The sequence below is a fragment of the Aythya fuligula genome, chromosome 1 (assembly GCF_009819795.1).
Source record: "Aythya fuligula isolate bAytFul2 chromosome 1, bAytFul2.pri, whole genome shotgun sequence".
In the NCBI taxonomy this organism is placed as follows: Eukaryota; Metazoa; Chordata; class Aves; order Anseriformes; family Anatidae; genus Aythya; species Aythya fuligula.
In genome coordinates, this window is record NC_045559.1 from 13,494,919 (window position 1) to 13,512,997 (window position 18,079).

General features: G+C 39.5%; 1 protein-coding gene across 2 annotated transcripts in view; it reads right to left on the reverse strand.

Moving 5' to 3' along the window:
• Window positions 1-18,079, reverse strand: part of RELN (reelin) — a 286,617-nt gene that overhangs the window by 109,173 nt on the left and 159,365 nt on the right. For both annotated transcript variants that reach the window (XM_032192390.1, XM_032192399.1), the window contains exons 10-11: window positions 16,969-17,209; window positions 1,627-1,772 (exon numbers count right to left, since the gene is read on the reverse strand). In XM_032192390.1, coding sequence (XP_032048281.1) covers window positions 1,627-1,772; window positions 16,969-17,209 — 387 coding nt within the window. The remainder of the gene's footprint in view (window positions 1-1,626; window positions 1,773-16,968; window positions 17,210-18,079) is intronic.

Below are 18,079 nucleotides of genomic sequence, written 5' to 3' on the forward strand. Positions count from 1 at the left end.
GAATTAAGGAAGTGTATTCATTCAGTGTTTATTCACAGCTGCATGTAGTTTAGACGTCTGTTCTTATATCAACTGTTGATAAAAAGAAGGAAATTTCAAATACAAAATGGAATTTTAAAATAAGTAAATAAATAAATAAATAAATAAAGACAAAAGTTACAATGACTTGAGCAGGCTACTTATTGCCTTGGAAAACAAAGTTACCCCCTGCCAGGGCATGCTGCCACACGGCAGTGACTTTACATGCAGGGGTCCAAGAGCAGTGTTGGGTTCCTGTCACTGCATGCAGGGTAGGAGTGCAAAATATATCTGCCTGACCCCTAGCTGAGATCAGTGGTAGCTGCAGCTGGAATGAGATGCTGTGTGAAACTGAAAATGTAGTATTTGGAGAAACCATTCATTTGATCACTAGGGTATAGTATAAATAATTGATTTCAGTATTTCTGCTCCCTGGAGAATTTCCTATTGTAAGTCATTTTTTATGGTTTAATAATTATCTAGGAAGGAAGTGCCTTGATTAGAACCACTGATGATGAGGGGTTTAACTAAGTGTCTAGTCCAGCAGAGCAGGACCTATAGACGAGGCAGATATCCCCAGGTATCCCTCTCACCCAGCTTTTTCAAGATGTAAAGAGACTGAGACAACATCTCTGACATATCCCACATGGTCACCTAACACACAACTCACACGTACACATTTTCTTTCTTTTGGGTGAAATAGGAATTTCTGAAATGACACGGCAACAACAGGGTTTACTACCCACTATGTCATGGGTTGGTTATTCAAACTGGGTAGGAGTTCATGACAAATATTTTTTTCTGAAGGCCCAAACAACCCAGGTGTTCACAGGCTGCATTAGCATGTATTTCTCAAAAGGTGCTCTTTAGTTTCAGCATAACATAGGCAGCATCTGAATCAGCTGCTAATGACCTGAAGTTCTTTGTAGGTTAAAATCAACATTCAGCAGAGACCCATAAATTAACAGTGTGTGTTCCTCATTGCCCTGGGGTTACACACACTAATGAAATTCTTTTTCTTAAAAACAAAAATTAAAACAAAAAAAAGATTTAAGACCACATTGACGTTGTTGGTTATTTTCTTTTTGTCAGAATTTATACACTGAAGCATATGAAATAATTGAATGTAAAGTCGCGTTTCTCTACCAGGACACTTTTGTTTTTGAAAAGCTCAGTTACGTTTTGGTAAAAGTGGTATGACTTCCACTTCTGCTGTCCTGCATGGGCCAAAGTGTGGCCCACAGCAGTGATTCAGAGGGAGGATGAGTTTCTTAAGGAACTTTGCTTGTTACAGATATGAGTTAGCAGCTCTCAGGTGTGATAGAATGAAAGAAACAGATTAACATCATGAGTTTATTTGAAATTGGTATATAATCTGCATGCACAACTTTCTTCATTAGAAACGTTGGTGACAGAATGGCCAAGACTGTTCCTCCTGAGCTTTCCTGACTTGTTTGTTCCCAACATCTACAACCACCTGTTATTTACAGTATCACTTTTTATTCTAGCTACAATTTTGTGTAAATAAACTGCAAAGATGAAATGCCATTCTCCATTTACTCAGTTTCCTAACTGCACACATGCTTCCAGTACTGCCCAGGCACTCACCCTTTTGGCTGGCTCTCAAACTCTTCTGCCCACTGCTCCTGTGCATCCTCTGTGGAGAGGTCCACGTCTCGGGTTGTGGCAAAATTAAACTCGCTGCCTTCTGTCCCATGGAAGTAGATGGAGTTTCCATCTGACTGGCAGCTGTGCTGTAGACAAAAGGAGCACACAGGAGGTGATGTTACATCAGGTGACAAGGGCAGCCGTCCTGCTCACATACCTCCACAGCTTGGAGCAAGCTGCTCATTATCTAATAACTCACCAATGCCTGAAATGAAATAGACATTAAAAAATCGACTGCCATCTTTTCTCTTTCTTGGCCTCCCCCAATGGTGATTGCATCCTAATCTTCCCAACAAATGCACTTCAGACCATTGAGAAACTATGTTTGTATAGAAAAGATATGTACTATACCTTTGGGTATTTATTTCTGTTTTAAAGCATTGCCATTATGTCTGCCTTGGACCACTAATCACAAGTGTGTGTACAAATAACTTTAGTAGCACTATTGCTATGGATGTTTTGTCAGCATAAGAGTTTCATGCTGTGAAACACATGTCAGACTTCATGCCTGAATTTTTGCCAGTGGAGGTGTTTGCAGGTGAAATTACTCTGCACTTCCATACAACAAACTTGAGCCTTGACATGTATGAGTGAAAAGGCTATTTGCTATAATTTAATGCAAATAGCATAGCAAATAACTTGGTAGGCAGATTGTTCTTGTAATACATAAATTGCAGGCTGCTGAGGCTTCCCCGAAACACAACACGTCTGCTTTTCATATTACATTTCTGCATATACCACCTCAGCAGCAAGAAATGAAGCCCCACATCTGCCCAAACTGCTCTGACCACCACAATGTTCCAGGTGCAGCCACCTGGGAGAAGCTGCCAGTGAAGAGCATGTTGGGGTGACAAGGCGGGAGGTGAGCAAGGTTGCTCATGGCTGTGGCCAGGCCCAGAGACAGCTATGGGGGTGGCAAGGCTGGGAACTGGAGGTGGAACCACCAAGATCACCCCCATACCAATGCAGAAAACACCAGTTTTCCAACCTTCTCCTTGGGTTCTTTCCTTTCAAATTGAAAACCATATAGAGCATTTAAACTGGTTATATTGTACATAGATTACAATACAGATTGTCTTTGATAGACTTTTGTCCTGCTGTACATCTGATAAAATGGTAAGAGTCTCCAAAATTGTGTGGCTGAAAGAGATACTTGGAAGCTGCTGAAGATCTACCTGGCCTTTACACAGAGATCCCAGTACTTTGTTGAGTTGTTCATATTAAAATAAATACTGATAAAAGTAATAATTAGCTCAAACACTTCTTTGGGACATCTTGGCCACATTTAAAGTGAAAGCTGAAATAAAAAGTGACTAATTAGAATAATTCTCCATTCTTGCCACATTTCGACATCTGAAAAAGAGATACAAGAATACCAAATTGCATTGACCTTTTCAGTATCATCTATGCAGTCTGCTCTTGTCTCTGAACCCTTTCAGAACTCGCCAAGGGAAAGTGTGATGATCACCTCATCTGCATTTAAAAAAGACTTGGTAGTGCCAAGTAATTTAATACTTAAATTTTTAACAAAAAGAAGGATGTGGCAAGAAATAAAAACCTTCCCAGTACAGCTTTGTCTATGTGATTGTAAGAGTGAAGTATGAAATAATACATTACGTCATAGCTTATACCTCTTCTTTCATTTTTCAATGTAAAAAAAAAATAAAAAATTAAAATTCTTTTGTTGATGATTTTCAGGTATAGCTGCCTATAACTTAGCAATTAAATTTATGTTTAGGAATGTAATATGTAACTTCATTTTCTGAGGTGTCTGCACCTTATTGGAAACAAAACTGTGTACTTGAAATCTGATTTTAGTATAGAGACTTTCTGGTCTTCACCTGTATGACAACAGCTCCGTGTTCATTAACTCTGACTAAAGAACACTTAAAGAAATAACATACTATAAAAATGTAAAGACTGTTTCATCTTCTAAAATAAACAAATTTCTCCTAAAGTGTTTTTCTTCTAAAAAAAGGTCAAAGCAATACTAAGATTCTGCAATATTGAGAAGTTATTCCAGAAATTATATAGATTTTGTCACAATTCTTCATACTCTAAGTTCACACAATGCACCACAAATGCAGCTGCTGCCACCGAAAAGGCAGAATAATTTATTACACATAAAAATATTTTATAACTAGCAAAAATCAATTCAACAGTTTTATATTTTACCTCTGTTTGAAAAACTGTGTATGATGCAGTTATTTATACCTGACTGAGAAATGGCTTTTGTTCTCTGATTTTATACTTCATGTTCACAGGTAGCGCTAACATCATAATTCTAAGAATAATTTTCCTCCTTGGTTTTCAGAATATTCTTCATTTGCTGAACAGATATGAAATAGCCTTTATCTGTCAATCAATCTACCACCAAAATCCTATTATCCGCAGGCAGTCAAGTAAATACACTAGAAATAAATATTCAGGCTAAAACTTCTGATAACTCAAATTTATATTTAACCCTTCATCTCTTAATAAACAAATAGACAAATAGATCCTATCAAGCTAGCTATTACAATTGCATACAAGCTTTGGGAAATCCTTTATAAGTCGTACTTATTTCTCAGGTGCAAAGTTACAGATAAGTGTATACTGGATAGTGTGGCAAGTCATTAGTAATCTCTTGCTGATGAAAGCCACCTATTAAAATACAAAAAACAGATACAGCAACAGATACAGTCCTGCTATCATTTCATGTATGTATGTCCTTCTGCTGCCTGACAGAATATTTACTGAAGTATGTCTGGTAGGGTTTCCATTTAGGTTGTCAAGATAAACAAATAGGCAGCTTGGCAAAAGGGCAAATATGTAATTATTTATACAGTGGTGTGATATCAACGTTTTATGAAAGATCAAAAGGATATGGAAACATCACTTATTTCATTAGTTCTATAATACTACCTTTATGTTTTATATGAAGCTACATGATATCTATGAATATGTATTTTATGCTTACTTTATGTGTTAATGAACCACACAACATATGGCTCAAATCAAACTCTGGTTATGTTAGCTTTGAATCTCATGTGAAACAGCTCTGCAGAAGAAAAGTTCAAACTGGGGTTTAACTGCTTTTATTATTCTACGTGTCTATGAAAAACAGTAATAGATACTTTCAAAGGGAGTAAAAAGATGCTCAAAACACAGGTATGGCTTTAAAAATTCTGAGATAGGGACATTTTCTTTTAGCCCCAGTACCACCATTTGGGACCCGAGAGACCTGCCTATGGGAGAAGCAGGAGCAGATCAGCCCCCCTGTGCTTGAGCTGGGGTTCCTCTGCTCGTGATTTCATCCTCTTCCACCTGTCAAATCTGCCTGACTTGTATAATCCCCCCTGCCTCCTCTTCACACTTAGCTTCTTGCTTTCATATTTTCTTTCCCATTTTCCAAGCACTTGCTCTCTGTTGCTTCTTTTACTGCTTTTTTTTTTTTTTTTTTTTTCATCCAGTGGGTTGCAGAGGGGTGAACAACCTCAAAGAGCACTCTGCCAGATCTTTCAGGGGCAAAGGAAGGTCCATAAGAGTTGGTCCCTTACCCCCAACCACCTTGTCAGTCTTGTTCAACATCCAAGAGGCTGCTGACTGTGTTGGATTATTTTGTGGTTTTGCAACAGGGCTTGAACAGATTAGGGACTGAATCAAAACCATCAGACTCATTTTCTCTTGGGTTCAACCCAGGATTTGAATCCAAGCCTTTAGAAATGAAGAACTTAAGTACAATTTACATTCTGTGCTGCCTCTTTCCCAAATTAAAGACTTTACACTTGCAGTGGTAGTCTATAGGCTCTTCAGTTTGTAAGGACTGAATTTTACAGGTCTCTATTTTCTTGTCATTCTAAAGTGATAAAAAATCTGGAATGAACATTTACTTTCTTTTGAAACTAACAGGATTAAGTTCTTCTTAAACTGGAGACACTGCAGATCTGTTTATGCAGATGTAGAGTTTTCTCTCATGAGTTTAAGATTCAATTTGTTCTCTTTTTCATTTTTGTTTACATTTAAATGATTTTTAAGATAAGAACAAATTATGTTGCTGACTAAAACATTGTAACTAAAAAGGCCAAATGACAGCAACTTGTGGGATATTTTTCTCCTTGTTACCATGGAAGCATAAGTTGAAGGTCCAGTATAACAGCAGAGTTTAATTTTGTATTTAATGGGGTATTACAAGCATGTGAAACATTTCATGTGTCCTTGCACACATTACAACACAAAGTTAACTAATTTGTGAGGAAAAATTAATTTAGAGAATAAACCCTTTGACAAATCTGATAACCTTCATTAAACAAAGTTTTCTCCCAAATCACCTACATAATAGAGCATAAAATACTTGCACACACCCGAACGTACATACTTCACAACATTTTCCTATTGTTTGCAACAGGAGCAGGACTGTAAGCCTGCCATAGGTAAACTGTTGTATTCCTAAATAAACAACAGCTGCCTGTTGCCAAATGGAAAGAAGCCAAGATCTGTTCAGGGATGGTGGTCATCCCAAAGGAAAAAAAAAAAATCAGTTTAATTTAATCTGGCATTACCATTACTATTATTCACAAGCTGCAATTGTTAAGCTATTGCTTAGCATGAATAGGACAAAATGAAAATTGGCTGGATACATTCCCATAGCTCAGCATGATTGGATTTGCTTTCAATCTAATATTCACTTTGAATTTTTCTGTGTTTCTGAAGTTTGATTGCTGGATAGTTACAGTGTCACTGCTTCTTAACTGCTTTAGAGGCCCTGCAGTGGCTCATCCTCACCTACCTCTGCTGTCTCTCATATGCACTGTCCTATGGTTCACTTTTCCTTGACTGTTGTTACCTGCCCCTATACCTGCTGTTGAGATGACCAGACTTGCGTGCCCTTGTCTATTCTGCTCATTTCTCCTGGCAAATTCCCCACCAGGTTATTTTCTTCAGGCACTTTCCTCAACAAACCTTGCCACTGAAGACTGCACTGCTTACCAGGATAAGCACTCTCCCTTCTTGCACATTTTTTTTTAATTTTCCCATCTTCCCAGCCTCAGCTCATCTCTTCCTTTATAAATGGATGGTGATTTTTCCTGGGATGCAGGCTTTCTTCTTGTTTTGTGTCTGAAGAGGCAACAGTAGTATACTTCCTGCTCAGGGCTCCTCGCTGCTACAGTGATACCACTCCTACAAGAAATACTTTTTCCTGATGAAATTGATGTTTTTTCCCATACTAGGTTAACAGATTTCATTTAGGATTTGCTCTGCTGCAGGTAAATTGATCTATTAAATCAATCCCTTATACCACAGCAGTTTTATTATACAGTACCATGCTGTACCCCATGGGAAAGCAGTGTGGAGCAGCCATGCCTGAAAAAAAACACACATTTGCTTTCAGAATGGATTTTGCCATCAGTTTGCCTAGCAAATATTAGTCCAGATAGAGAAGGCATTCCACTAAAATGAAATAATCAAATTATCTATGAATATCTCCAGTCTGTGAATACAGTTCTTAGTCAACATTTCCATGAGAACCACCAAGTTGGATTAATTAAGGTGAACTTTCCATTGTATGGTATGAGTGCATTAGCTAGTAATTTGAAGATACAGATGGGAGACAGTGACACATGGTTTCAAGCCCAAACTTTGGGTCAAAATCTGAATTTCACACTCTTTATCCTACTCTGTACTCCTTACATATTACATCTTCTACCTTCAGCTTTCATTCTGTTTTGGTAGTTGCTCTCAGTTGCTTGCCTGTTGATCATCTGAGATACAGAAGGGCTTTAATTAGCACTGCTGAAAACTATTGGGTTTCTGACAGCAGAAGTAGGGAAATTGGATTTGGTGAAGCAGGTGCTTTCCAACTGGATCTATGTTTTCTTGAATAAATATAGACTAATTTTCAGTAGCATCTAAATGGTTTAAGGGACCTGAGTAAGATCTGGGATCCTACATCATGTTGGCATGTCTGATAAATCTCCATGTTTTTAAAGACTTGCATGAGAGCTCCACAGAAGTAGACATCTGCTGTGCTCGGTGTGACCTGTTGGCTGGAGGAGACCCCTGGAGATCTCCAGTTCACTCTGCCATGTGAATTAGCACAAGCAAATTTTGCAGGAGACATAGCTGGGAACACAGCCCTGAAGATTTTTAGAAACTCAAAAGACAAAGCTTGGGAATGTAACCAGAAGCACTGAAGTTCATCAAACCCAGCTTCTGTCACAGTTGTTCAAGTCAAACTTGTGAATCAAAAAATACCTCCTGGCTTTATGGTATGGAAGTTCTCTACTTGGAGAGCAGAACAGGGGGAAACTGAATGATACAACTGTGCCTTTCAGAGAAGCATCAACAGGAAACATCAGTGTGAAATTCCTTGCTGTAACAGATTTTTGGCTGAGGTACTGCATATAGTCTTCCATAGCTTTGTCCCCATGTTCCCACGAAAATGTTGCTCACCTCTGTGCCTTCAAAGTACTTACAGCCATCTTTACCATCATTTAATTGGGCTTTTATCAGAGACAAACACTGATGCACCTCTTCATATTATCTCTCCTGGGCCTAATGGCCCCGATGATTCTTTCAGACAGCTGTAGCCTTACAATTTATTTTTTGGCGACATTTCTTGCATTGGAATGAATGTGTTGGGCATTTGGGCAGTGCCAGCTTGCAAAGGGCTGGTGGCAGATGGAAAGAAATCTGCCCAGTATGCCTTCACCTCTACACGAGCAGAGAGCCATCAATTTCCCCCATTAAGGAGTTGTCACGCAGCCCACCCAGCTGGAGGAGCATCTCCGATAGCCAGGCTGGTTGGCGAATGCTATTCAAATACAAAACACAGTTTAAAAGGAAACAAAAATATCGTTTGTCGGCAAATTGAAAATGCATGGCTTTGACCGCAGCCAACTTTTTAATGACTGTAATATTTTAAGTGATTATTTTTGCCACTTCAGATTGCTCCTCAGAGAGGAGAGGTTTTTTTAATTAAAATCTAGGCAATGCAAACAGATGAGATATGAGAAGCAGAGGAACAAGAAATAAGATGAAGAAAATTAATTAAAGCAGCATTGTCAATGGAGCCATAAATTAGATATTGTGTCTTTCTGGGAATGGGTCATGCAGGTTCTCAAGTTTTTAGATTTTGGCATGAGAGCAGGTACTGGGATAGATGAAGTCTTGATAAAATTATGCCCTGTATATGGTTTATTAGCTAGTGAAGGTAAAATGGCAGAACTTCAGACAGATTCTAAATTCTAAATTCTGTGGATTTGGCTACTAAGGCTTCTGGCCTGAAGTCCATTCTTCAACCAAAGGAAAAAATACAATGTGATTAAAAGTTTCCCATGAGATAAACAAGGCTTTAATCTTTCCCACAGGCTATGTTTTTAGACCATTTAACATAGGCTACAGAACCAAAATCTTGGCTGTGCAAGCAGGCCAGGTGCAAAGAGGGTTATAGTGCACCTTCCTTTTTCAAAAAAAAACAATGGGATGACACTTGTTCTGTGATGTAGTAACAAACAGTCTATAAAGTGTGCTTTCACTCATCATTTCCGATTATAGACTGTTATCCAAAGGCTGGTGCTCAAAACATTTGCTTGTTTATGAGTGACTGGTATATGTTTCTTAACTTTCTGGGACACTTCATAATGTTTGTACAACATCGGTCATTGTGTTGATGACTGATTTCCTTAATGAGTCATTTAACTGGTTTGTACTGAAATATTCCTTTTTATTATTGGGAACTGTTGATATTTCTAGGACTCAGCAGTGAGCTTGATACAACCTCACCTGTTTTTCTGAAAGTAATGACATGTATCAACAGCATTGTACAATCAGAGAGAGAAAGAGTCCAAAGTCATTTCTACTCTTTGACATCTAATGGGTCAATTTACATTGCTTTTATTAATGTGCATCTTACAGTGACCTGCAAAGACAAAATTCTTTCTTTCTAGGAGGCAGGAAACACCCCTGGTGTTTTGACGCTAGCTCAGCTCTAACCCTGGCTCCCTGCCACCCCCACCACACTTCCGAGCCACAGGGAACTGGCATGGAGAGAAGTGCAGGCTCAGCATCGCTGCCCAACAGCTATGCTCAGCTGCCTGAACAACACACAGCACCACCGTCAACAACCTACCAGTTCCAATGAACTCCAGGCCCTTGTATCTAAGCACCATTGTTTTAATTAAAAGTGCGATTGTCAAACAACAACAAAATCAAACAAACAAAAAACTACACACACACACACACAAACAAAAAAAAAAAAAAGAAAAAAAAAAGCAAGAACAATTCCACATGTGGGCTACATCCAGTCTTATGGGTAGAGGGCCCACGTTCTTGTTAAAGGGAGCTGGTTGACAGGTTTTGTGCACCCTGCTCTGCTGTCGTTGCCTCCCCTCCCCTCTCACACTCCTCCTTCCACCCACAGAGAAGGACGAAAGGCTTTGAGCTGAGGTGCAGCAGGAAGCCAGCTCATCTCTTCCCAGGAAGATGTGCTGGATAAAGGCTCCTGTGAGGCAAAGCAGCTGGCTAGAAAGCTGGGTTTGGCCCACAGACCAAAATCTGCCTTGATATATCTTACTCAAAACCAAAGTAGCCTTTTCAGGAGCACCTACATCCATGTATCTTTGCCCAATATAGGCTCACAGCAATTTCCATCTGCCATTTTCACACTGGCATAGCTAGAGAATCACCTTTCCTTCTTCAAACAAGTATATTTCATCTGATTCACACAATGGGTACCTCAACCCCTTTTTAACATGACTTTAAACACCCCCCCCCAAAAAAAAAAAAAAAAGAAAAAAAAATTCATCTCAAGCAATTAAAACCAACAAAGATATATATGGGATATTAGAATATTTGTTTTGAAAGACCATCCAATGCCATTCCTATTAATTAACAGAGTATTCAGAGATTTGGAAATCTGCTCTGGAACTGGGGGTGTGGAATAGCTTAATCAGCCTTTCTTTTTGCCAAACTCTTAGTCCTGCCCATATGTCTCCTCTGCTCAGTCACACTCAACAACGCATGTCCGGGAAGGACTCAACAGATTGAGGATGTGTATAGCCCCGATGTGCTCAGGGTGTGGTGAAAGGTCGTGGAGTTTTACAGACATGTTTTCTCAGTGAGTGTTGAGTTCTCCCACTCTCTTCTTAGGCAGTTTTCTCTTCCACTAAACTAGATTGTGTTTCTGTGAGATTAAAATGAACTGAATTACAATGACCTGTTACTTAGTTATCACAAGTAGGCATGATTGTATAGTACTAATCTATTGAAAAGCAAGGCCACACAGCTATTTCACAATTAACAAAACAGGGACTGTGCTAACTTGGAGATTATCTCAGAACACACTTGAAATCCACTTGAGGAACATTAAAAAATAAAAATAGAAAAAAAAAAGAAGATGAATTTACTTTTAATAAAACTGTTTTTCTCCTTTATTTGGACAACAAATTGATAGCTCTGCCACTAGTCCCTACACCCCCTGTAAAGTGGAAGAAAGATTTGTGAGATGGTACTGCATCAGTCCTAAAAAAAATCTATCTATACATACATACATGTATACCATCCTGTGAATACATAGGAGCAAAAGTAATGGGAAACTCATACAGACAATTTCTGTTTTGCCTTCACAGGAAGTACTTTAATATTGTGTGTGGTGGAAATAAGTAGTGTTTCAGGAAATACCAGAGACTGATGACACTGTCTTTCACCTGTTTCTTTCCTCATTCTTTTTTTACTGTTGTCCCAGAATTGGTAAAATGACCAGATGGACCCTCAGCCAGCAGCAGAAGAGCAACTGCAGCTACTGACTGAGACAGCAATTCTGTACCTTGACCCTTCTCAAAAGTGGTGAGTGTCACTAGTTAACACATCATGACCAAATACATCACCACTGTATTGCCTGTGGCTATCTACAATGCTTTTCCTCAAATGTGGAAAAAATCCAGAAACAGATGTTTTGGTCTCAATGTTATTCTTATGTAACCAAAACCACTGCAGAGACTTGAACTTGGTTGGCTCCCTTCTCAACCTCAACTTTTGAGCTTGTGCATCCAAACTTACACAAGGACAATCAGAAATAAATAAATAAATAAATAAATAAAAATTTGCAGAATCTGTATTTCAAAAGACAACAGTAACTTCTGGTCAGGTCTACAGGACACGTGAAGAGTACACTGAAAGATGAGATCACTCTTCTGTTCTTCTGTTCAAGAAGCATTACTGAAAAAAAAAGATTACATCTTTTCCCCAGATTAGCTATGGAGTGTTGAGGTCCTCAGACCTTCAACAGCACTCAGAGCACAGCACTGCTTCATGTGTTTCAGCATCCTCAACCACCAGTGTAATATCCTAACCATGCTTGATTGCAACACCACAGTCACACTCAGAGCTGTCACTGGAGATATTGAAATGCAGTCAGGAATTTATCCTGTTCAACACCCTTCCTTACAGTTCAACTCAGATAAATACGTTCCAGTGGATCCAATTAATCTCCTAAGGGTTGCTTGGCCTTGCTAAACAGCATCTTTCTTGTCTTTTGCTATCTCCTTTGGAACTGAAACACACAAATTCAGTGGCTTATCTCTCAGCTTGCTTCCTGTCTCAGTAGCCAGTTCCAGCTGCGTCTGCAATCAGCCATGTGAGTAACAACGGCTCCTGAGCGCAGCAAGAAACACAATAAAATTCCTGGTCCAGGCTCAAGCAGACTGGGAGCGGAGGAGAAACCGCTTCCCAGGCTGGGTACAGCAAGTTCCTACAGGCACTTACTGAGGAGACACTGTCTGATTCCACCAAAGTGAACACATCAGTGAATAATTACTATTAATGCTTGCGCCATCCTCTCCAGTGACTGAATTTGCCACAGAACCTAACCCAGGACACACATAACTGCCTTCATGGTATCATTTTTTGTTCATTTGAATGCCTTTTTACTTTATTAATCTAAGCTGCTATGAATTCGAGCAGTTTTACCAGCAGAGCTCCTAGAATTGCAGTGTTCACTATTTATTTTAGTAGATCTCAAGTTCTACCAAAGTAGAATTCCTGCAGAAAAAAAAAAATAAAATACTTTCCTTGTAACTTGATAAGCATTCAACATGAGCATGTACCAGATATAACAAGCAATTCTCAAAGCCACCTCCTGGGCAACTACTGGGAAAGAACCAGCTGAAACACATCCTCCGCATTGCTCCACCACCTGAACAATGCCTGCTGGGATAGTCCAGAAGTAAATACCTGGAGAAAGACTATTTTACTCCTTTTTCTATCAGAAATAAGTATGTATGATTTCCTCTTCTTTCAGTTCTGGCTGCCAGCTGGATGAGCTACAATACACCACAGGGTACCACTGTCCTTCCACCTGAGAAATATGCAAGTATCAACCATTCTCTGTGATGAAAGGTGGTGAGCAAGAGAGGATGAATACAGAAAATAACCCCAATAAAAGGGATAAATTTAGAAATAATCTTTTTTGGTGTTTCTTTTTTTTTTTTTTTCCTTAATACTTCATTCCCTTGGTCCTATGAAATTACTTTATGGCACAATTTTGGAAAGGAACTGATGCCCCACAGTTTTGCATATACCAGTTAAAATTGATTTAAACAACAAATAACATCCAGACATGTGACTGTTAACATTGTCAAGGAAACCCCTAAAGAAAAGCATAGAAGGGAGTGAGTGAAGAAGTTAACATCAACTTATAGAAAGATTTTAAGGACAATTTATCTGAAATACTAATTGACAGAAGGCAGGAGGAGATGAATTTAAACTTGTATGGCACAAACAGGCTTGGATATCAGAGAAAGATCTCATCAGAGTGAAACAGAGTAACATATAGCAGAAGACTAGGTATAGGAACTGATTTAGAAAACACTTAGATGAGCAAGTATAGTAACACAGTATAGTAATGAAATCTGTTGATCCCATAATAAAAATATAAACAGAAATTTAAAATTACTTTACATAATTTCTGAGCAAAAATCAGGATAATTAAGCAAATCTTATATACTCAAGAAACAAAAGGACTTGCAGGAAAAAGCAAACTAGATTAGGTTCCATGAAAGCTATCCCTATGGCATTATCAGGGTTTCTCTAACTTTGTTTTGAATGCCAATGCCTTCAATGGCAGAGAAATCTCCTAAAACCTTCTCACAGTTTCCATTAACTTGAGAAGCTTGAGAGCAATACTGGGAATCCTGTGAAGACGTCCCACCTATTGCTGCATCATCTTGCACTGGTTAAGTCATTTAGCTACTGTGAAATGCTGCTTGCAACACACATGATTGATGTGGTTCTAGCAATCATGGGTTACGCTTAAAATGTGGGGTAATGTCATTAGCACAATGTACAAAATTTCTCTAAATTTCTCTAAAATTTCTATTTATATGAAATAGTATGTTTGTGATGAACTGAGATTAGAGCTATCCTAAAAATTTGAAAGAAAACATTCTTGCTAAGTTTTATATGCTGTTTTATATAATGTTCTAATCCTGAAAATCAAAATCAAATAAAATAAAATATTATTGACACTATAATGCTACTGAATCTGATGTAAATCTTGACATAATTTATGGTTTTTATTTTTTACATGACATGAAATTCACATTTCAAAATCTGTTGATATTATATTTGGCAATATTTTCCTGAAAATTTGAGGAAAACTGCAGCAAAAAAAATTAATAATGAAATCCGAGCATGGGAGTGTTCTGGTAGCAAGCCAGATACACTATTTTTTGAAATAACTACAGGGTCCCCAGGAGAATAAGAGCCCTGTGTTGCACACAGGCTTAACCCAGTCTGGCTACACCACAGCCTTGCATGTAGCCTTAACATGGTACAATTGGCTACATAGCCAAATGTCATCTGGGAACAGATAGATGCAGTTATTTCTAGAACAGAAGACAACCTCGGAGGAATGGCAGGTTTGTGAATCCTCATTCATATCCCACACAAGGTTTGAGCTTGAAAGGGATTTCAGTCTAGAATATCTAACTGTTCTCTGCATTCAAGTCCCTCACCTTTCAAGTAACAACACTTGTGTATTGACACTGAATTGGCTCAGTTTAAATAATAAAAAAATATATATATATATAATAAAAAAATCAAAATAAAACAAATAAAAAGAGGTTTACTTGCTAACATTTAGATGATGTTTGTGCATGTTTCAGAAGGAGCAAATGGTCTTGGGCTTGGTCTGCTGGGAAGACACAATTGCACCTATGGCACATTAATCCTTGCTTTGCTTTCATACCTTCTCATGGGTAGAATGGATTTTGAAATTCAGAGATAAGACTGATGTCAAAAGATCATAGAAAATTGTTATTAAATATGCAGGACATTATTTGGTTCTAAAATTTCATATAAAAACATCATTGTAGTTTAAATGGTCTTACTGAAGTAAAAAAGTCAGTATACAGGTACTATGAGTAGATTAGTGATAGTATTTAGTTCTGAAAAGATTAACTTGAGGCCATTCATATCAGGATCTGTGAAAAAAAGCTGTGGCCATGACCAATGACTTAGTGCCCTCAGAATGTCACACCTGTTTCCTGTGGCATTGTCAGAACCATTATCAGCTTCATAAATGAATGGCGACAACAAAACCACCCTTTCTTTCTGAATGAAAAATAGAAAGAAAACAGAAAGTGATCTGCGGCTCAAGTTCTGTCTGTCTGGAAACACACACACACACAAAAAAAAAAAAAAAAAAAAAGAATGCAATTGATTTTGACATTTAAAACAACTCTGCATTTGAAGGAACTTTTTCCAAAGAGAAAGGTCCCCATAGTGTTTTTTTTTTTCCTAAGGAAGTATGATCCTTCTAGACCTCATGCATCATAGCAGGCTCTTACAGAGAGAGAAACTTTTAAGGAGCAGCCACTACCTGATCAAGAAAGGTGATATTCACAGTCAGAAAATGGGGGAAAGCATAGCTTTTAATGGTGGCTTAAGATGAAGCAAGCAGCAGTACCAAAAAAACACCAAGTTAATCAAACTGGTAGAATTTAAACTCTCTGAACATCTGTTTAACATCTTTGTTGGTGACATGGGCAGTGAGATCGAGTGCACCCCCACCAAGTCTGCCGATGACACCAAGCTGTGTGGTGCATCCAACATGCAGGAGGGAAGGGATGCCATCCAGAGGGACCTGGGCAGGCCTGAGAGGTGGGCCTGTGATACCTCATGAGGTTCAACAAGGCCAAGTGCAAGGTCCTGCAGCTGGGCTGGGGCAATCCCAAGCACAAACACAGTCTGGGTGGAGAATGGATTGAGAGCAGCCCTGAGGAGAAGGCCCTGGGGGTGCTGGTGGATGAGAAGCTCAACATGAACCAGCAAGGTGTGCTTGCAGCTCAGAAAGCCAACCATGTCCTGGGCTGCATCAACAGAAACGTGGGCAGCAGGGTGGGGGAAGTGATTGTCCCGCTCTACTCTGCCCTCATGAGACCCCACCTGGAGCCTGTGTTCAGCTCTGGGGCCTTCAGAGGGTCCCAGAAGAAGGACATGGATGAACTAGAATGAGTCTAGAGGAAGGCCATGAGGATGATCAGAGGGCTGGAGCACCTCTCCTCTGAAGAGAGTCTGAATGAGTTGGGGTTGTTCAGCCTGGAGAAGAGAAACGTCCAAGGAGGCTTCTCAGTGGCCTTCCAGTACCTAAAGGGGGCCTACAGGAAAGCTGAGGAGGGACTCTTTGTTAGGGGTTTAGTGATAGGAGAAGTGGGAATGGCTTAAAATTAAAAGAGGGCAGATTTAGATTAGATATTTGGAAGAAATTCTTTACTCTGAGGGTGGTGAAGCCCTGGCACAGGCTGCCCAGAGAAGCTGTGGATGCCCCATCCCTGGAGGTGTTCAAGGCCAGGCTGGATGGGGCTTTGGGCAACCTCGTCTGGTGGAAGGTGTCCCTGCCCATGGCAGGGGGTTGGAACTAGGTGATTTTTAAAGTCTCCTCCAATCCAAACCCTTCTGTGATTCACAATATCTAACTGAGAGACTTGAAATTGTTCCAAAAACATCGAACCATTTTGCTAAAAGGAAGCTGTTTTCCATTTTCTGTTGTATGATCTTTGACATGACAGTAGTTGCAAACTGTCATCTTATTTTGGTAGTGGCAGAAAGGTTGCATTGTTTTAAAAAGCCCCAGTGGGACACAGAAGAGGCAGAAACAGAGCAACAAAGAACTTAGTTCTGCAAACAGATGGCATGGCCTAAACATTCTTATATGTGCAGTTTGGTTATATGTTACAGTCTTCTTCTACATACAATAATAATAATATCATTATATCATTAAAAATATTAAAATACCAAACTAACCTTCACGGTTGCCCCAGGAAAGAAAAGCCAGTTGCCAGTATCCACAGGATCAAGATTATCTTCTAGTACAACTTTTCTGTGAGCAGCATTTATGATCAGTATGTTGTCCAATGCCCAACAGGCTTCATACACTTCACCAGCATGAACATAATCCTGTTTCCACTGAAAATGGATGTTTTCCCCTTTAGCATCTTCAGGAAGGTACAAGATGTGGATGATTGTGCTGACATTGGAAGGCGCACTGAAAAACAATGATATTGAATTAGACCAAGTTTAAGCCATGACAAAGAACAGTTTTCCCTCATTTAACTCATTTGCCAGGTGTGACACAGTTATGCTGACATCTCTTGTATGTTGTTAGATCTTCTATGGCTATTAGAAAAATATCTGCCCCAAGGCAGAGTCTCACTGTGCTTGGCAGTGCCCAAACAAAGGCAGCCCTGCTGCAAAGAACTTTCAAGCTAGGATGGTGAAGAACAGATCAATGCAGAGCCTGGAGAGCAGGAGCACACAGCACAGCAGCATTCATACTTGATACTGGTCACAGCTCCTAGGTGACTGGCCATTGTCAGGTATTTTGCAAGTATGGCCAAAGGAAATTTGAAGGAAGCATTTTATGAAAGCAAATCTCCCCCAGACATAATTTTTTCATAAGCTATCACCAAAAGAAACTCCCAGCTTCTGGTGTTACAGTCTCTCACCAAGTGGGATGGAACAGACTGACTGGAAGGAAAAGCTGGGAATTTTCTCTGACCAACCTGTCCTTCTGATCCCACACCCCTGCTGGCAGGCTGTGGGTGGGGAGGGACAAGTTTTCTTTCTTTTGGCATGCTGCTTCCAAAACAATACACAAGAAACAACACAGTTGGCATCTCTCTTGCTCTTGCCTCCATGAGTGGGAAATGTGGGGAGGAGAGACAGACCTGGATTGTTGGCAGTGACCAGGGCCTGGAGCTCTGCTTCCCAAAGTTGTCCTCAGAGCTGTGAAGACTGAAGGTCATCCTGAGCACTGTGTGGGTGTCTTTACTTTGCCACTGCCAGTGAAAGGACTAAGCTCTGTGTGTGCAAGGAAAGGATGCTGAGAATTGTTATTTTAACTTTATTTTGCATC